Here is a 15,384-nt window from a genome sequence, read left to right as displayed (position 1 = left end):
TAGAAATCCACAGTCATTGAAATGGTTCTTCCCCTACAGGTAAAACACCTTTATTTTTCTGGTTCATTTCAATAGTTTCTTTTGTGTTTGGTTTTCTACAGTTTAATTATGTTTGGTCCTAGCATGGAATTTCTTTGGATTTATCCTCTTTAGGCTTTGTTCAGCCTCTAGAAGCTATAGGGTTATATGGTTTTCCAAATGTAGGAAGTTTTCAGCCATTATCTCTTAAAATACATTTTTCAGTACTGAATTCTTTGTGCTTGTCCTTCTGATGACAAGAAGTTATACCTTTTATTCTTCCACAGGTCCCTGAAGACCTGTTCATTTAAGTCTTTTTTTCTCTTCCTTTTCAAGGCTGGATAATTTCTACTGATCTATTTTCAATTTTACTGACAATTTTATCCATCATCTCCACTTGGCATCTGAGCTCAGCCAGGGAGTTTTATATTTTAGCCATTGTATTTTTCAGGTCTAATATTTCCATTTGCTTCTTTAAATATCAGTGCTGAGTCCTATTTTTCTATTAATTTACAAGTGCTTTTAATTTCTTGTTAGAATATTTTAAAATAATTGATTTAAGTCTTTGTCAGATACTTCCGACATCTCTGTCACGTGAGAGTTGATGTCATTATTACAGAGTTCATTATCGTTTCTCATAAGAATTGAGATTTTCCTGGTTCTTCATGTGCTGAGTCATTTTGAACTGGGATATCATGTTTGCCGACTCTGAGTCTTTTTAAAAACCCTTTGGAAAGTGTTTATTTCCTCATTCTGGCAAGAAATGGACCTGATTTGGTTCAGGCCATAAGTTGCATCCCATCTTCTATAGTCTACAGTTTCAACGTCAGTGAACTTTTCAAAACCTTTGCAAAATATTCACATTAGTCACACATGTGCATCACCAGGGAAGTCTGGCTTCTGGCCAGAAATCTTTCTGGTAATTCTGTTTTCAAAGTCTTTATTATGCTGATCCAGATCAGATCTAGTCACGCACAGTTTGGGAGTAAATCTTTGAGTTATTTAACAAGTTAATGTGATCTCTTTCCTCAGGTTCCCCCTCATCACAATCTCCCCAATACATCTCATTTCCCTAAAGTGCCTCTTCTAGCTTCTGTGGCCAGAAGCATGGGGACTTCATCACTCTTCTCTGCTGCTCTGCTTTGACTGGACCAAGAAGTGAGAGAACCAGAAGACAAAAAAACCATGGTAAACTCACCACTGATTTGGTGGTACTTCAAATTCTGATCTTCTTTTCAGTTCTTCTGCTACTATTCGCAATGCAGAATCCTCTAATGGCTACCAGATCCATCCTGTTTTACAGCCATTTTCAGTGGGGGAGACAGGGCATATCATCTTTGCCCCAACCTACCTGAAATTGGTTCCTACAGTTATTTATTTACTTCTTTATTTCTGCCTATCACCTACATCCAATCTTGGACCTCCAGTGTTTGAACACCTTCTGATCTTGACTCATTTTCCTTGTTCCCCAGCCAAAGTCCAGTACTCAGTCACTGTAGTATTCAATCATTTGCACACCTTTTGTGTTGTAACTGCCTTGCCTAGCCCCATCCTGAGATCAAAGGGAAGACTCCCTGAGGTTTCTTGGGGGGAAATGCCTGATAACTACTTCCCTGCATTAATTACCTAGAGCATCAGCAAGATAATGAAAGCAACATTTTATGATTTCCCACAGGCATGTAAGTTTCACCGAAAAATATTTTCAAGTTGACCTAAACAATGGAAAAAGTACTCCCTGAAGAATTAATTATCTGCTAATTTATCCTCTCTGGAGTCACTGGTAGGCTAGAAAGTGAATTTGTTACTTTTTATTATAAACCCAAGTAGACAGAGAATTTCTGTATGGTAGCTCCTTACTCATGGTGTTCAGGGATGACTAGGGTCCTATGTAGCCCTGCAGAATTCCCTGATAATGCTATCACAATTACCACTAACTAACTCTGAAGCCACTTCTGCTCATGACTCTCAGAGCCACTGATACACAAAGTAAGCACAAATAAATAAACTTCCTCTTGCCTGTCACTCTGTTTCTTTGTTCTTTGTATTCCTTCTTCCTACAAACAGTTCAATTCTAATAAGCCCCTCGCCTGAAGCTCCTATTCTCCACTGCATTCGTTTGCTTATACTCCACTTTGTTCCTGGATATAAAACAGCTTATTATTTCCTTGGCTTAATTCCCCTCACTAGTCGTCTTCTTCAAAGACAAACTTATACTTACTGGAAGAGAATTGGAATGATGTCAAAGGAGTGAAATACTTCATCGGGTCTCAAAGTGTAGTCCCTACACCTGTAGGAAGACATCACCTGGTAACGGGTTATAAATGCATATTAGTGGGCACCACCCATAGCATCAAAAACTCTTGGGGTGGGCCCAATAATCTGTGTTTTAGCAAACCCTCCAGGTGACAATGATGCATGCCAAAGTGTGGGAACCATTGCAACTAGGGACTTAATAATTGTCTGGCGGGGGTAGAATGAGGGAGAAGAGTATTTCAGCTTTGGATCACCTGACAAATTGTGAGGACCTATCGCATTGGTTTTCCACCATGCTTGGAAGAAGACTTATTGTTAGCAACCTGAGTGGCAGGTAGGGTGGAGGAGGGGAGGTGAAGTATAAATATTGAGTAAGATGGGCTGACAATGCCAGAAGCTTTCATTCCCTCTCTGTCTGCCTGCTCCATCTGTTGGCCAGGATATTAATCTCTCCAGCTACTGATAACACTTTGGCAATGATCCCCAGTGGCATTTTTCTAATAAAAATTCACTTCTTATTCTTCCAGGAGTTTTCTCCTTCAGGGGTCCTGGGAGCAGTAGACAAACACATTTTTAATGACAAGGCTTCACAAATATGGCATTATCATGCTCTCCACATACTACTTTAACAACCAACTGACACTTCTTATCTGACTTTTTGCAGTACTTAATATCACATAAATTTGGATTCAACCAAAAAAATGAGTTTGCTGATGTAATACTTATTTCAGTATTATAAATAATCTGAAAGCTGAATCATTATGTGTTGTGATGGAAACAATTATATGCTGCACTAGAATCTATAAAAGCACAAAGTTTGCCCTTGTGTACAAAGCATTCCTCCATATCACTGTAATCTTCAAGGGAAATAAGTAACCTTGTTGACTAAATAAGTCAATAACTGAACTTATTCACTAAATAAAACTATTTCAAGAAAATATGTGATATGTAAAATATGCTCAACTTCAATATATTTCCAAATTTTACACTTCCAGCGTCAGTGAACGGCAGTCCAGTACTCTCATTGACGCTTGGCATTGTCTGAATTTTGTATTATAGTCTTTCTGGTTTGTGTGAACTATTATTGTACTGTGGTTTTATGTTATCTTTCCCTGGTAAATACATAACCTGCACATTTTAATATGATATTGGCCATTTGTACAATCTCTTTTTGTGAAGGAACACTGCAAATATTTTGGCCAGTTTTCTACTGTTCCATTGTCTTTTTCCTTACTGATTTATAGGTTTGTCAGGTTAAAAATAGCTTCTCCCAGACTGGCTCAGTTGGTTGGGCGTCCGACTTTGGCTCAGGTCATGATCTCACGGTCTGTGAGTTTGAGCCCCGCGTGGGGCTCTGTGCTGACAGCTCAGAGCCTGGAGCCTGCTTCATATTCTGTATCTCCCTCTCTCTCTGACCCTCCCCCGTTCATGCTCTGTCTCTCTCTGTCTCAAAAATAAATAAACATTAAAAAAAATAGCTTCTCTCAGAATGTGACTTGCCTTTCAATTTCCTTAATGCTGTTTCAATAAACAGAGGTATTTAATATAATTTTTAATGGTAAATTATTTTGTCTTGGTTAAGTAGCTTTTTTGCCTTCCCCTAAAGACATTAAGATATTATGGCCTTTTTTCTTTTAGATGATTGTTATACCATTTACATTTAGATCTACAGCTCATCTTCTGGGTTTCTTTCCTTTTTGTCCCCTCTTTTAACATTTTTTGGTATGATATAAAGGAAGCATCAAATTGCATTTTCTCCATTTGAATACCCACTTGATGCAATACCGTTTATATTTATTGAAAGAACTATCACTTCCCTGCTTCATTAGACTGTCATCTTTGTCATGAACCTGATAATGCATATTTTATTGCTAAGTCAAATAAGCTCACACAGAGAAGGACAACTAGGGTACGATCTCATTTGTATGTGAAATCTAAAAATATCTAACTCATAGAAACAGAGAGTGAGATGGTGATTGTCGGAGGCTGAGGAGTGGGAGAAGTGGGGAGATGTTATTCAAAGGTACAAACTTTAAATTATGAAATTAGTAAGTTCTGAGCACCAAAGGTACAGCACATGGTGATTATAGTTAATAATACTGTATTGCACATTTGAAAATTGCTATGCAAGTAGAGCTTTAATATGCTTACCATAACAACAACAAAGTGGCAATCATGTGAAGAGAAGGATGTGTTAACCTTACTGTGGTAAACATTTCATAATATGTGTGTGCCAAGTCATCACTTGTACACCTTAAACTTACACAATGTCGGGAGAGAGGGAAGATGGCGGCGTAGGAGGACGCTGGGCTCACCCGCGTCCTGCTGATCACTTAGATTCCACCTACACCTGCCTAAAGAACCCAGAAAGCCGCCAGAGGATTAGCAGAACGGAGTCTCCGGAGCCAAGCGCAGACGAGAGGCCCACGGAAGAGGGTAGGAAGGGCGGCGAGGCGGTGCGCGCTCCACGGACTGGCGGGGGGGAGCCGGGGTGGAGGGGCGGCCCGCTGGCCAAGCAGAGCCCCCGAGTCTAGCTGGCAAAAGCGGAGGGGCCTGACGGACTGTGTTCCCACAGCAAGCGCGACTTAGCGTCTGGGAGGTCATAAGTTAACAGCTCTGCTCGGAAAGCGGGAAGGCTGGAGGACAAAGGGAGGGAGAGTTGCTGAGCCCCCGGACGACAGAGCTCAGCTTGGCGGGGAACAAAGGCGCTCGCCAGTGCCATCTCCCCTGCCCATCCCCCAGCCAAAATCCCAAAGGGAACCAGGTCCTGCCAGGGAACTTGCTCGCTCCGCGCAAACACCCAACTCTGTGCTTCTGCGGAGCCAAACCTCCGGCAGCGGATCTGACTCCCTCCCGCTGCCACAGGGCCCCTCCTGAAGTGGATCACCTAAGGAGAAGCGAGCTAAGCCTGCCCCTCCTGCCCCCGTGCACCTTGCCTACCCACCCCAGCTAATATGCCAGATCCCCAGCACCACAAGCCTGGCAGTGTGCAAGTAGCCCAGACGGGCCACGCCACCCCACAGTGAATCCCGCCCCTAGGAGAGGGGAAGAGAAGGCACACAGCAGTCTGACTGTGGCCCCAGCGGTGGGCTGGGGGCAGACATCAGGTCTGACTGCGGCCCCGCCCACCAACTCCAGTTATACACCACAGCACAGGGGAAGTGCCCTGCAGGTCCTCACCACTCCAGGGACTATCCAAAATGACCAAACGGAAGAATTCCCCTCAGAAGAATCTCCAGGAAATAACAACAGCTAATGAACTGATCAAAAAGGATTTAAATAATATAACAGAAAGTGAACTTAGAATAATAGTCATAAAATTAATCCCTGGGCTTGAAAACAGTATAGAGGACAGCAGAGAATCTCTTGCTACAGAGATCAAGGGACTAAGGCACAGTCACGAGGAGCTGAAAAGCGCTTTAAACGAAATGCAAAACAAAATGGAAACGACGACGGCTCGGATTGAAGAGGCAGAGGAGAGAATAGGTGAACTAGAAGATAAAGTTATGGAAAAAGAGGAAGCTGAGAGAAAGAGAGATAAAAAAATCCAGGAGTATGAGGGGAAAATTAGAGAACTAAGTGATACACTAAAAAGAAATAATATACGCATAATTGGTATCCCAGAGGAGGAAGAGAGAGGGAAAGGTGCTGAAGGGGTACTTGAAGAAATTATAGCTGAGAACTTCCCTGAACTGGGGAAGGAAAAAGGCATTGAAATCCAAGAGGCACAGAGAACTCCCTTCAGACGTGACTTGAATCGATCTTCTGCACGACATATCATAGTGAAACCGGCAAAATACAAGGATAAAGAGAAAATTCTGAAAGCAGCAAGGGATAAACGTGCTCTCACATATAAAGGGAGACCTATAAGACTCGTGACTGATCTCTCTTTTGAAACTTGGCAGGCCAGAAAGGCTTGTCACGATATCTTCAGTGTGCTAAACAGAAAAAATATGCAGCCGAGAATCCTTTATCCAGCAAGTCTGTCATTTAGAATAGAAGGAGAGACAAAGGTCTTCCCAAACAAATAAACTTACACAATGTTATAAGTCAATTATATCTCAATAAAAGTGGGAAAAAAAGAGAATATTGTGGTTCACAAATTTGGGGGGAAATTACATTAACTCTTTTCATACTTTTTGAAAGAGTACATAAGACTTGTATCGTGCCTCCCTTACACAAAGCACTGAGGTGTACCCCAAGAAAGTGTCACCGCCACTATGTATCCTGTCACTGAGAAAAGAGGGATAGAAATTAAGAGTATAGAGGACACTATTTAGTAGAAGCCCATTAAGGTGCAGACATGAAGACTGAGGCTAGAAGGAAAATGGAAAAGCAGTGGAAAGAGGATCCCTACACCCAATGCTGAATGAAGTTCCGAGAGCTGTCTGAATGTAGAATCACTCTCCACCTTCAGTGTCCATAGGACCAGGCCTATTGTGACACCTGATTCAGGATTTTAATGAATGAGATGCTACTTGTGAAAGAAAACCCCTCGCTAGCCATGATTGATAGGATTTCCATTCTTTTCAAGACAAAGAGTCAAACTAAGATGGGCATGAGGAGAAAGCAGAGCTGAGCTCACCCAGCTCCTCTATTTTTGGCTGGATGTATCTTTCCCCAGTAGCAGACATGATGCACCAAGGTGAGGCACACTGCCGGCAGAAGCCAGCCTTCTGAGGATGCAGCACATGTCACCCTGGCAGTATCCTCTCAGTCAATCTGAGCGTGGGCTTCCCCACTATGCCCGCACTGGCCACTGTCCTGCCCTGCTCTGTGAGTCGCCTGACCTCCCAACTAAGGAAGATGATGATAGATACCTCCACCCAAGGCTCAGCAGTCCAGTCATATTGGGGGGCTGACGAATTCCAATTTATCTCCTCTGGTTCCTGAGAACTCTTCTTAGGACCTCTGTCTCCAAGCAGTGATAAGTGCTGGATAAGAACACAGAATTTGATTGTGTGGTCAGTCGTGAGAACACTTTCCCAAACCAGTATCTATATAAAGGTTCTGATCACCCTTACATCCCCAGAGGCAAATGTGTGAAAAGAGATCAGTCTGGTTTACTGAATCTTAGGAATCTTGGACCCTGACTTTATAACACCAACCAATACAATACTAATTGATCAGATGATGTTTTAAGCCCAGCCAAAAAATCCCATTTCATAAAAGGGGATTGATTATATAAATTAGTTTTCTCTCCATTGCACACTGTTCATCTTCTCCTCTAAGTAGTTCCCCTCCATTAACAGCAAAACTATTTCATGTAATAAGCTCTAAGAGTGTAATTGGAAAAGGTGTGAACTTAGAAATGTGAACTTTGCCCCCCCCCCATTTCAAAGGAGTTTGCTTTTGCAGTGGGGAGGAGGTTATGGAGGGCTCTTCCATACTTTGTGTAAAATGTTAACCTTCCAAAACATAACATTCACATCTCATTCTGGAAAGGTACAGAGATAAAGATACTTAGGAATCTTGTGCTAAAAGCACCACCTAGAACCAACGGTTGTCCCCAACACCTGGAGCATCCACACATCAGATGTGGGACAAGTAGAAGAAATCTTACCAGGAGAGTTATAGAAGTGGAAGATCCAGAACCCTACAAAGTAGGTTCACTGCTGAGATTTATAGATAGCAATTTCCACCTGTTTCTACCCCACCCACATAATTCAACTCAATCATTCTCTAGGTTCATCCCTTTCCTTACTCTAACTGGATAACTAAATCCTCAAAGCACAAGGAATGCTGGAAAATGTCCAAGATAAATAAGATCTCAAGGTATAATTTAAAAACATAAAGAAATTGTAGGTTTTGGAGAGCCATGAAGGCACTATTCAGAAAACGGGCACTAGATGAAGAGAATATGAAACATTCCTTGATGGCAGCTCACTGTCCCTTATGTTACATAGTTAGTTCAGTCCATTTCCTTGAGTATGCCATTTGTAAACCTTTCTATCAAATCACATACCAGCCCCTTTCCTCCCACCTTCCCATAGTCGTGTTGGCGTTGGGGCTCGATTAGGAGTGAGAGGAATTTTGCACCATGAAGCTCACTCTGGATAAAATTAAAACCTCTGCCAATGAGACTTTATCTGAATACGAGGATGTATAGTCTCATATCGTTCCAGCTTCTGTAACTCATCTCCCATTATTCTTTATTTTTCCTCATGGCCAACTGAGAATATGACCATGAGGTCAGAGATTTGCCTGGATTTAAAGCAGAGTGTATAGATGGACAGATGTTATAAAAATGATTTTGTCTATTTATGGGAGAGTGGGACCTAGTTGACATTCCTGAACGTTGCTATAATATTTGCCTTGACCTGGTAGGATCACAATGATGAGGGCAGATTCAGGCACAACAAATTTCCATCGACCATATGCCTCAGGGTAGCATTCAAATACACTTTGAGAGTTTAGTCCACTTCTCTGGATTTCAATGAAGGCCAGAGACCACAGAAAAACAGGTCACTCCTGACACCAACAGCCCAACCCAGGAGAAGAAGCTGCTTTCCAAGCAGGTGCTTCCTATGGATAAAGCTTCTCCACCCTCAGACTCACATCTCTTCTTCATGTGCATCTAGCAAGAATCTGGGAATTCACTTCCCAGATTTTTTTTAAGGAGAGAGGGGTCTACCAGATTAGAGATGTTACAGAAACCACAGGTCTTCCTTTTCTTCCCTAAAGAGGAAAAAAATTGTGTGCTTTCTTTTACAAGGAGATCGGGGAGAACAAAAATATTCTTCATATGAAAATATGTAATGAAGAGAATCATAATGTTGGTGGAAGCATGGAGAATGATTGACGAAGAGAGGTGCCTTCCCCAGTATCCTCCCCAAAGCCTCATGAAAGCCAGGTGTAATCAAGCTCTTTCTCACCAAAAATCTATTCTTGTAACAACTATGCTCTGGCCTCAGTGCATACACCACACGGAGAAAATTGTAGTGTGGACTTTTACCTCAAATTAGTAGCAACATTCAACTTGGGGTTTTAGAAACCCTTGGGAAATTGTCATATAATTTCCTTGAAAAAATTGGCAGAGAACAGTGGACATCTGGGAGTCAACGTCACCATTGACAATGGAAAGATAAATATGAGGGTAGAGCCAGTAAACTTTATTTTCAACAGTGACCAATTAGCTGTCCCCAGTACACCAATCATGCCTTTACTTTCTGTCTCTGTCTCTGTCTCTTCAGGATCTAATGAGGTTTGGGGACCTGGACTCTCTGCTCACTGGCTGGGTCCATCCTGCTGCTGACCAAACAGTCCTGTGGCAAAAATATCAGAGGGACTTCAAACGTGCATGTCAGCTGTTTCTCACTGTTGATGCAGGAAATGAAGGATGCATTTCACACAGACAGGTGAGGATATGATGGAGAAGCACAGTGCAGTAGAAGGTGTCTTGGAGCAGGTGTGCCCATGACCATGGAGTGCTGCAGCAGAAGGACCCCTGTCTCAGCAGCACCCAGGGCTGAAATAAGAAGCAGCTGCCTACTCCCATTAACTGGTATAGCAGGTGGACGGCAATGTTGCATGTTAGGTGGGCTTTTACCCACTTGGGGGAGCAGAGCCAGACCTTTCAGCAGAACCCTAAGTAGTCCGAGAGTCCAGCTCTAGCCCAGAACTGGGGGCAGCGAAATGTGGTTGTTTTAGTCTGTCTGCGCCTTTCTGGGGGTTCAGTGAGCAAGGCTTCCATGTAGCCTTGCTGTGGTAGGAAACATTCTGGGCTATACAAACAAGGCTTTATCAGCTGGAACACTGGCCAATGAGATGCATATTCACCCCACTTTGGGACAACAAGCTATGACAAATGCATTTACTTCTCTCCTTTCCCCTCATCCCACAGCAAGCCTTTGCTTTCTTGAGACACAATGGCAGCTAGAGGAGGTAGCCCTGCCCACCATGTGGTGACTCCTGTGTGTGACAGCCTCAGGGACCATGGTGACATGGTGGACTTTCTGGGGTCAACTGGAAGAAGCAGGCGCACCTTGAGTTAGTGAGAGTGAGTGAGAGTGACACATTCCACACTGCCAAACTTTAGCTTAAATTGAGATGCTACAGCCAAACACCATCATGAGAGATGTCACTGATTGGGAGGACTGAAAAGAGAAGAATGTTCACTGAGCTTTCATGCAAGAGTGAATATAGGTTGCCAGCATATGCTCCTAAGTGCATTAATCCTGTGAACTATTGTCACTCCCACGGCCCTCACAACCCAGCATGAACTCTGGGGGTGGGTGGTAAATCCTGCATTCACAGTTCATGTCATGATGTTGAGAAGCCCAAAACATCTCTGGTCTCCAGTCTCTTCTACAAACTGCTAGTGCTAAAGTAGATTGTCTCTGACCCCATGTCAATCTGCAGGTCAGTAACTCATCAGTAATACTAACCTGGGAGAGAAACAAGATAAGTAAAGCTAATCTTGCACTTAAGGTTGAGAGATCATCAACTATAGATTTGTTTCTATTTTAAAATATTTTGTCACTGCATTTAGAAAAAGCAGGTACTCTGGATTTGGACATTGTGGCTAAAGTCCCAGCGAAATGACCTAAGCTCTCTGGATCTCTCTAAGCCTCCATTTCTGCTTCTTTAGAAGAGGCTCTTCATTACTGTGAAGAGTAATAGAAATAGTGAATTTCAGTGACCAGCACAGAACAAGTATAGGTCCTCAACAAATGATGATGATGATAGCTTGGACCTTAGAATGTGTTACATATTAAAAGAGACGCTCAAAGTGAATATTACTAACATAACTGCTATGTTTACTACAAATAAATAATGTTGTTAAAAACAGTAAAGTGTTTTATAACTAAAAAATTTCAACAATATTGCCTACTGATGATGTTCTATTCAGCATAATAATAATGACCATCACATTACAATTAGACATTGAGAACACATAGAAACATTGGCATCATATGGCAAGTGAGCTACATGCTTTATCTTACTTATTCTCACAAGAACATGAACAAGCAGATCCTGTCATCTTCATTTTACTGAGGGTGAAAGTGAGGTTCATAACGGTTAACTACCTTTCCAAAGATAACCCATCTCTCAGGGGTTAGAACTCAGTGTTGAACTAGTAATGAATTCAGGTCCTTCTGATTCAAGAACCAGCTGAGTAAACCACTTTGCTATCTGCCTAGCCACCTTCCAGGATAGGCAAATAACTTAATCATGTGCTCCGCTAAAACCTTTGCCCTCCTTTATGTCTTTATTGTGGGTTAAGACCAGCAGGGATGATGCTGTGGAAAGAGATGCCCATGGAAATGGGGAACGGGACCACCGTCCAAGAATTCACCTTGGAGGGGTTTCCTGCCATCCAACACCTGGGAAAGGTCCTCTTCCTGGTGCACCTGCTGGCCTACCTGGCATCCATTACAGGCAATGTTGTCATAGTCACCATCACCTGTGCTGACTCCCGGCTCCAGACACCTATGTACTTTTTCCTCAGCATTTTCTCCTTCTTTGAGAGTTGTTTCATAAGTGCTGTTATTCCTAAGTTGCTGGTCATCTTTCTTTTAGGCCGGCAAACCATTTCCTTTCTTGCCTGTTTCATACAAGCCTTTGTGTATGTATACCTCGGAGCCACAGGTTTCTTCCTCATAACAGTGATGTCTGTGGATCGGTACACGGCCATTTGCAAGCCTCTGCATTACCCAACCATCATGAACCTCAAGACTTGCTTCCTCTTGGTCACTGCCTGCTGTGTTTTGGCCTTCCTTCTCATCACTGGTCTGATAGTAAAGGTTTCCCAGTTATCGTTCTGTGGCCCCAATGTCATCCCCCACTTCTTCTGTGATCTTGGTTCCCTGATTCATCTCTCCTGTTCTAATACCAGGTTTGTTGAAATGTTGGCCTTTGTCATTGCTTTGTTTATCATTTTGACATCCCTTATCATAACCATCATTGCATACAGCAACATAGTAGTCACAGTTGTGCGACTCCCATCAGCCAAGGAGCGACAGAAAGCTTTCTCCACCTGTTCCTCTCACTTCATAGTCCTCTCCCTGATATACAGCAGCTGTGTCTTTATATACGTGAAACCAAAGCAAAGGAACAGGCTGGACTCCAACAGGGAGGCTGCTCTTGTGCATACGGTGGTGACCCCACTGTTGAACCCTGTCATCTACACTCTGCGGAATAAGCAGGTCCACCAGGCTCTGAGAGAGACAATGTGCAGAATGAAAATATCAAGACAAAAATAAAATCACATGGCCTTGGAGTGGAATGGTTCAGAAAAACATTTGTCTTCATTCTGGCCAATGTAGCAGTCCACAGGGTCCTAGTGTAGCATTCTGGCAACCACACTTGATTTCTGCTCATCCCGAGCAAAATGGAAATCTGTTAAATTACAACAAAGTTAAAAACATTGTTGAGCTCACACCCCTGTTTATTACAGCATTATTTATAATAGCCAAGGTATGGGAGCAACCCAAGTGTCCATCGAAAGGTGAATGGATAAAGGTGTGATTTTATGTGTGTAATGGAATATGACTCAACCACAAAAAAGGATGAGATTCTGCCATTGTAACAACGTGGATAAAGCTAGGGGGAATCATGCTAAGTGACAGAAGTGGAGAAAGCAAACACCATGATTTCACTTATATGTGAAATCTCAACAAACATATAAGTAAACAAAAAGTATTAACAGACTCATAAATATGGAGAACAAATTGATGGTTGCCAGAAGGGAGGGGGTGGGGAATGGGCAAATGGGGGCAGGGGAGTGGGTGATATAGTTATGGAATGAATAGTTCAAGGGAATGAAAGATACAACACAAGGGATGTGGTCAATGGTATTTAATAGTGCTCTGTTGTGACAGAAGGGAGCTACAGTTGTGGTGAAGATTGTATAAGAAATAAACTCATCAAATCACACACACACACACACACACACACATACAAACACACACAAAATCTTTTTTTGGAAGTCTTTTTGTAGCAATGTGGAGGGAACTGGAGAGTGTTATGCTAAGTGAAATAAGTCATACAGAAGAAGACAGATACCATATGTTTTCACTCTTATGTGGATCCTGAGAAACTTAACAGAAGACCATAGGGGAGGGGAAGGGGGAAAAAAAGTTACAGAGAGGGAAGGAGGCAAACCATAAGAGACTCTTAAAAACTGAGAATAAACTGAGGGTTGATGGGGGGGGGGGCGGGGAAGGAGGGGAAAGTGGGTGATGGGCATTGAGGAGGGCACCTGTTGGGATGACCACTGGGTATTGTATGGAAACCAACTTGACAATAAATTTCATATTAATAAAAGGAAGTCCACACTTTACCTTGATATGCATAACAATCTTCTCGCAAATATTCCACATTTCGATGACAATGTATTTTTTTTTTAATTTTTTTTTTCCAACGTTTTTTATTTATTTTTGGGACAGAGAGAGACAGAGCATGAACGGGGGAGGGGCAGAGAGAGAGAGGGAGACACAGAATCGGAAACAGGCTCCAGGCTCCGAGCCATCAGCCCAGAGCCTGACGCGGGGCTCGAACTCAGGGACCGCGAGATCGTGACCTGGCTGAAGTCGGACGCTTAACCGACTGCGCCACCCAGGCGCCCCTCGATGACAATGTATTAATTGCAAAATCCTTTGCTGAATTTTGATTCTTCCCTCTGAAAGAAGCCATGTGGTTGAAATGTCATAAATTTAGTAATTTCTCTCTTCTCTAGTCATAAACATGGCTCAGCAAGTATTAGTGTTTACAAAGGGCACTTAGATAATTAAAATGATATAAGTTTCAATATTACATTGTGGTTATGAAGGAAATGACAGAAATAGTACCAATGCTTGGGTCCACATTCCCTCCATGCTTAGTCCAAGGAAATAAGGGGCATAGTAACCTCCACCTTTGAATATATATGGTTTGAATCACATATGCTCTTAAATGCTGTTCTTGGCTCTTAGCTTAACTACATATGCATGTATCAATCCCATGCTGGAGAGTAACAGAACTGATCTCAGGCTTAGAGCATTCTCTAAGGAAAGGAATAACCACACAGCCAACAGCTTACCAATGCTCCTGTTGCCTAAATTATGTATTCTATCTCCAGTCTTTCAGAATCATAATGTATAATTATGACTGATTCTTATCTGAAAGCTTATCTTTATCAGAGAAAGGGAGCACTTATTTCATATTTCTATTATTTCTTCCAAAGAGTCAAGTTTACAGAATGTGAGTTATTTGCTTATCTACTTCATATTACTAATAAAAAAACAAACTAAGCCTTTTTTCCTGTTTGACCTCTGTTGTCAACTATAAGGTTATGTTCTGACTGATAACCTATCTTAAAACCAACGTTTCCATTACCTCAATCCTCAAATTTTTGTGCTCATCAGGCCTACTTTCCAGCTAGTATGTGTCCTTTATTTATTTCATAAGAAACATCTCTAAAAAGATTAAGACCATTTTTTGACATTAGCCCAAACACTGTGGTTAGATCATCTCAAATACATGTTATGAAACACATTCTACACCGTGATTAGATCATACATGGCCTTGATGGTATTATTACAAATTTCATATTTCATCTTATTGAAGAGCAGAAAACTGGGTACAGACTGTTATAGGAATTGGAAGAAAGAGAATGATGGCTTACAGAAGTGGCAGTGGGAGTGGATAACAAAGGGACTATAGTAGACAAGGAATCATTTGCATTGAAGAAGCCTGGTGCTGCCTTCAACTACCTGGTCAACTTACAAAAACACTGAAATAAACTTCTCCATAAATATTAGATTGAGCCACAGAACCTAGGGTCCACTTGAGAATACTCATCGAGATGCTGCGGAAACATGGAAGTATTCAGAGCTGGACTATTCAAGAGCGTATTGAAATGGCTGAGGTTCAGCAATGCAGGAATAAGTAAAGGAATTGTGGCCAAACTACTGCAAAGACTGTGAGCCTCCCCAAGGTTTTAGTCAGGATTTGATAATAATTTATTATACTTAAACTAACGTAGTGTACTTTATATTACCTTGAGATAGATTATGCTTTTTTAAAAAATATAATTTGTTGTCAAATTGGTTTCCATACAACACCCAGTGCTCATCCCTACAGGTGTACTATGCTTAAAGGGTGAGCTTGATGAAAAGAAAAGTGAAGACC

The 15,384-nt window shown here is 42.0% G+C and overlaps 1 protein-coding gene across 1 annotated transcript; it reads left to right on the top strand.

The window, feature by feature from the left end:
* The first annotated feature begins 11,507 nt into the window (after positions 1 to 11,507).
* On the top strand, positions 11,508 to 12,476 carry LOC125933351 (olfactory receptor 6C75-like). Its single transcript, XM_049646358.1, has one exon. It carries the CDS (start codon positions 11,508 to 11,510, stop codon positions 12,474 to 12,476), a length of 969 nt encoding a protein of 322 aa, XP_049502315.1.
* The last annotated feature ends 2,908 nt before the right edge of the window (positions 12,477 to 15,384 follow it).

The sequence above is a fragment of the Panthera uncia genome, chromosome D2 (assembly GCF_023721935.1).
Source record: "Panthera uncia isolate 11264 chromosome D2, Puncia_PCG_1.0, whole genome shotgun sequence".
Taxonomy (NCBI): domain Eukaryota; kingdom Metazoa; phylum Chordata; class Mammalia; order Carnivora; family Felidae; genus Panthera; species Panthera uncia.
This window is presented reverse-complemented; position numbering and strand designations above follow the sequence as displayed.

What these genes read in the sequence shown, in the direction of transcription:
- LOC125933351 (XM_049646358.1), top strand. Translation starts at nt 11,508, where the DNA reads ATGATGCTGTGGAAAGAGATGCCCATGGAAATGGGGAACGGGACCACC.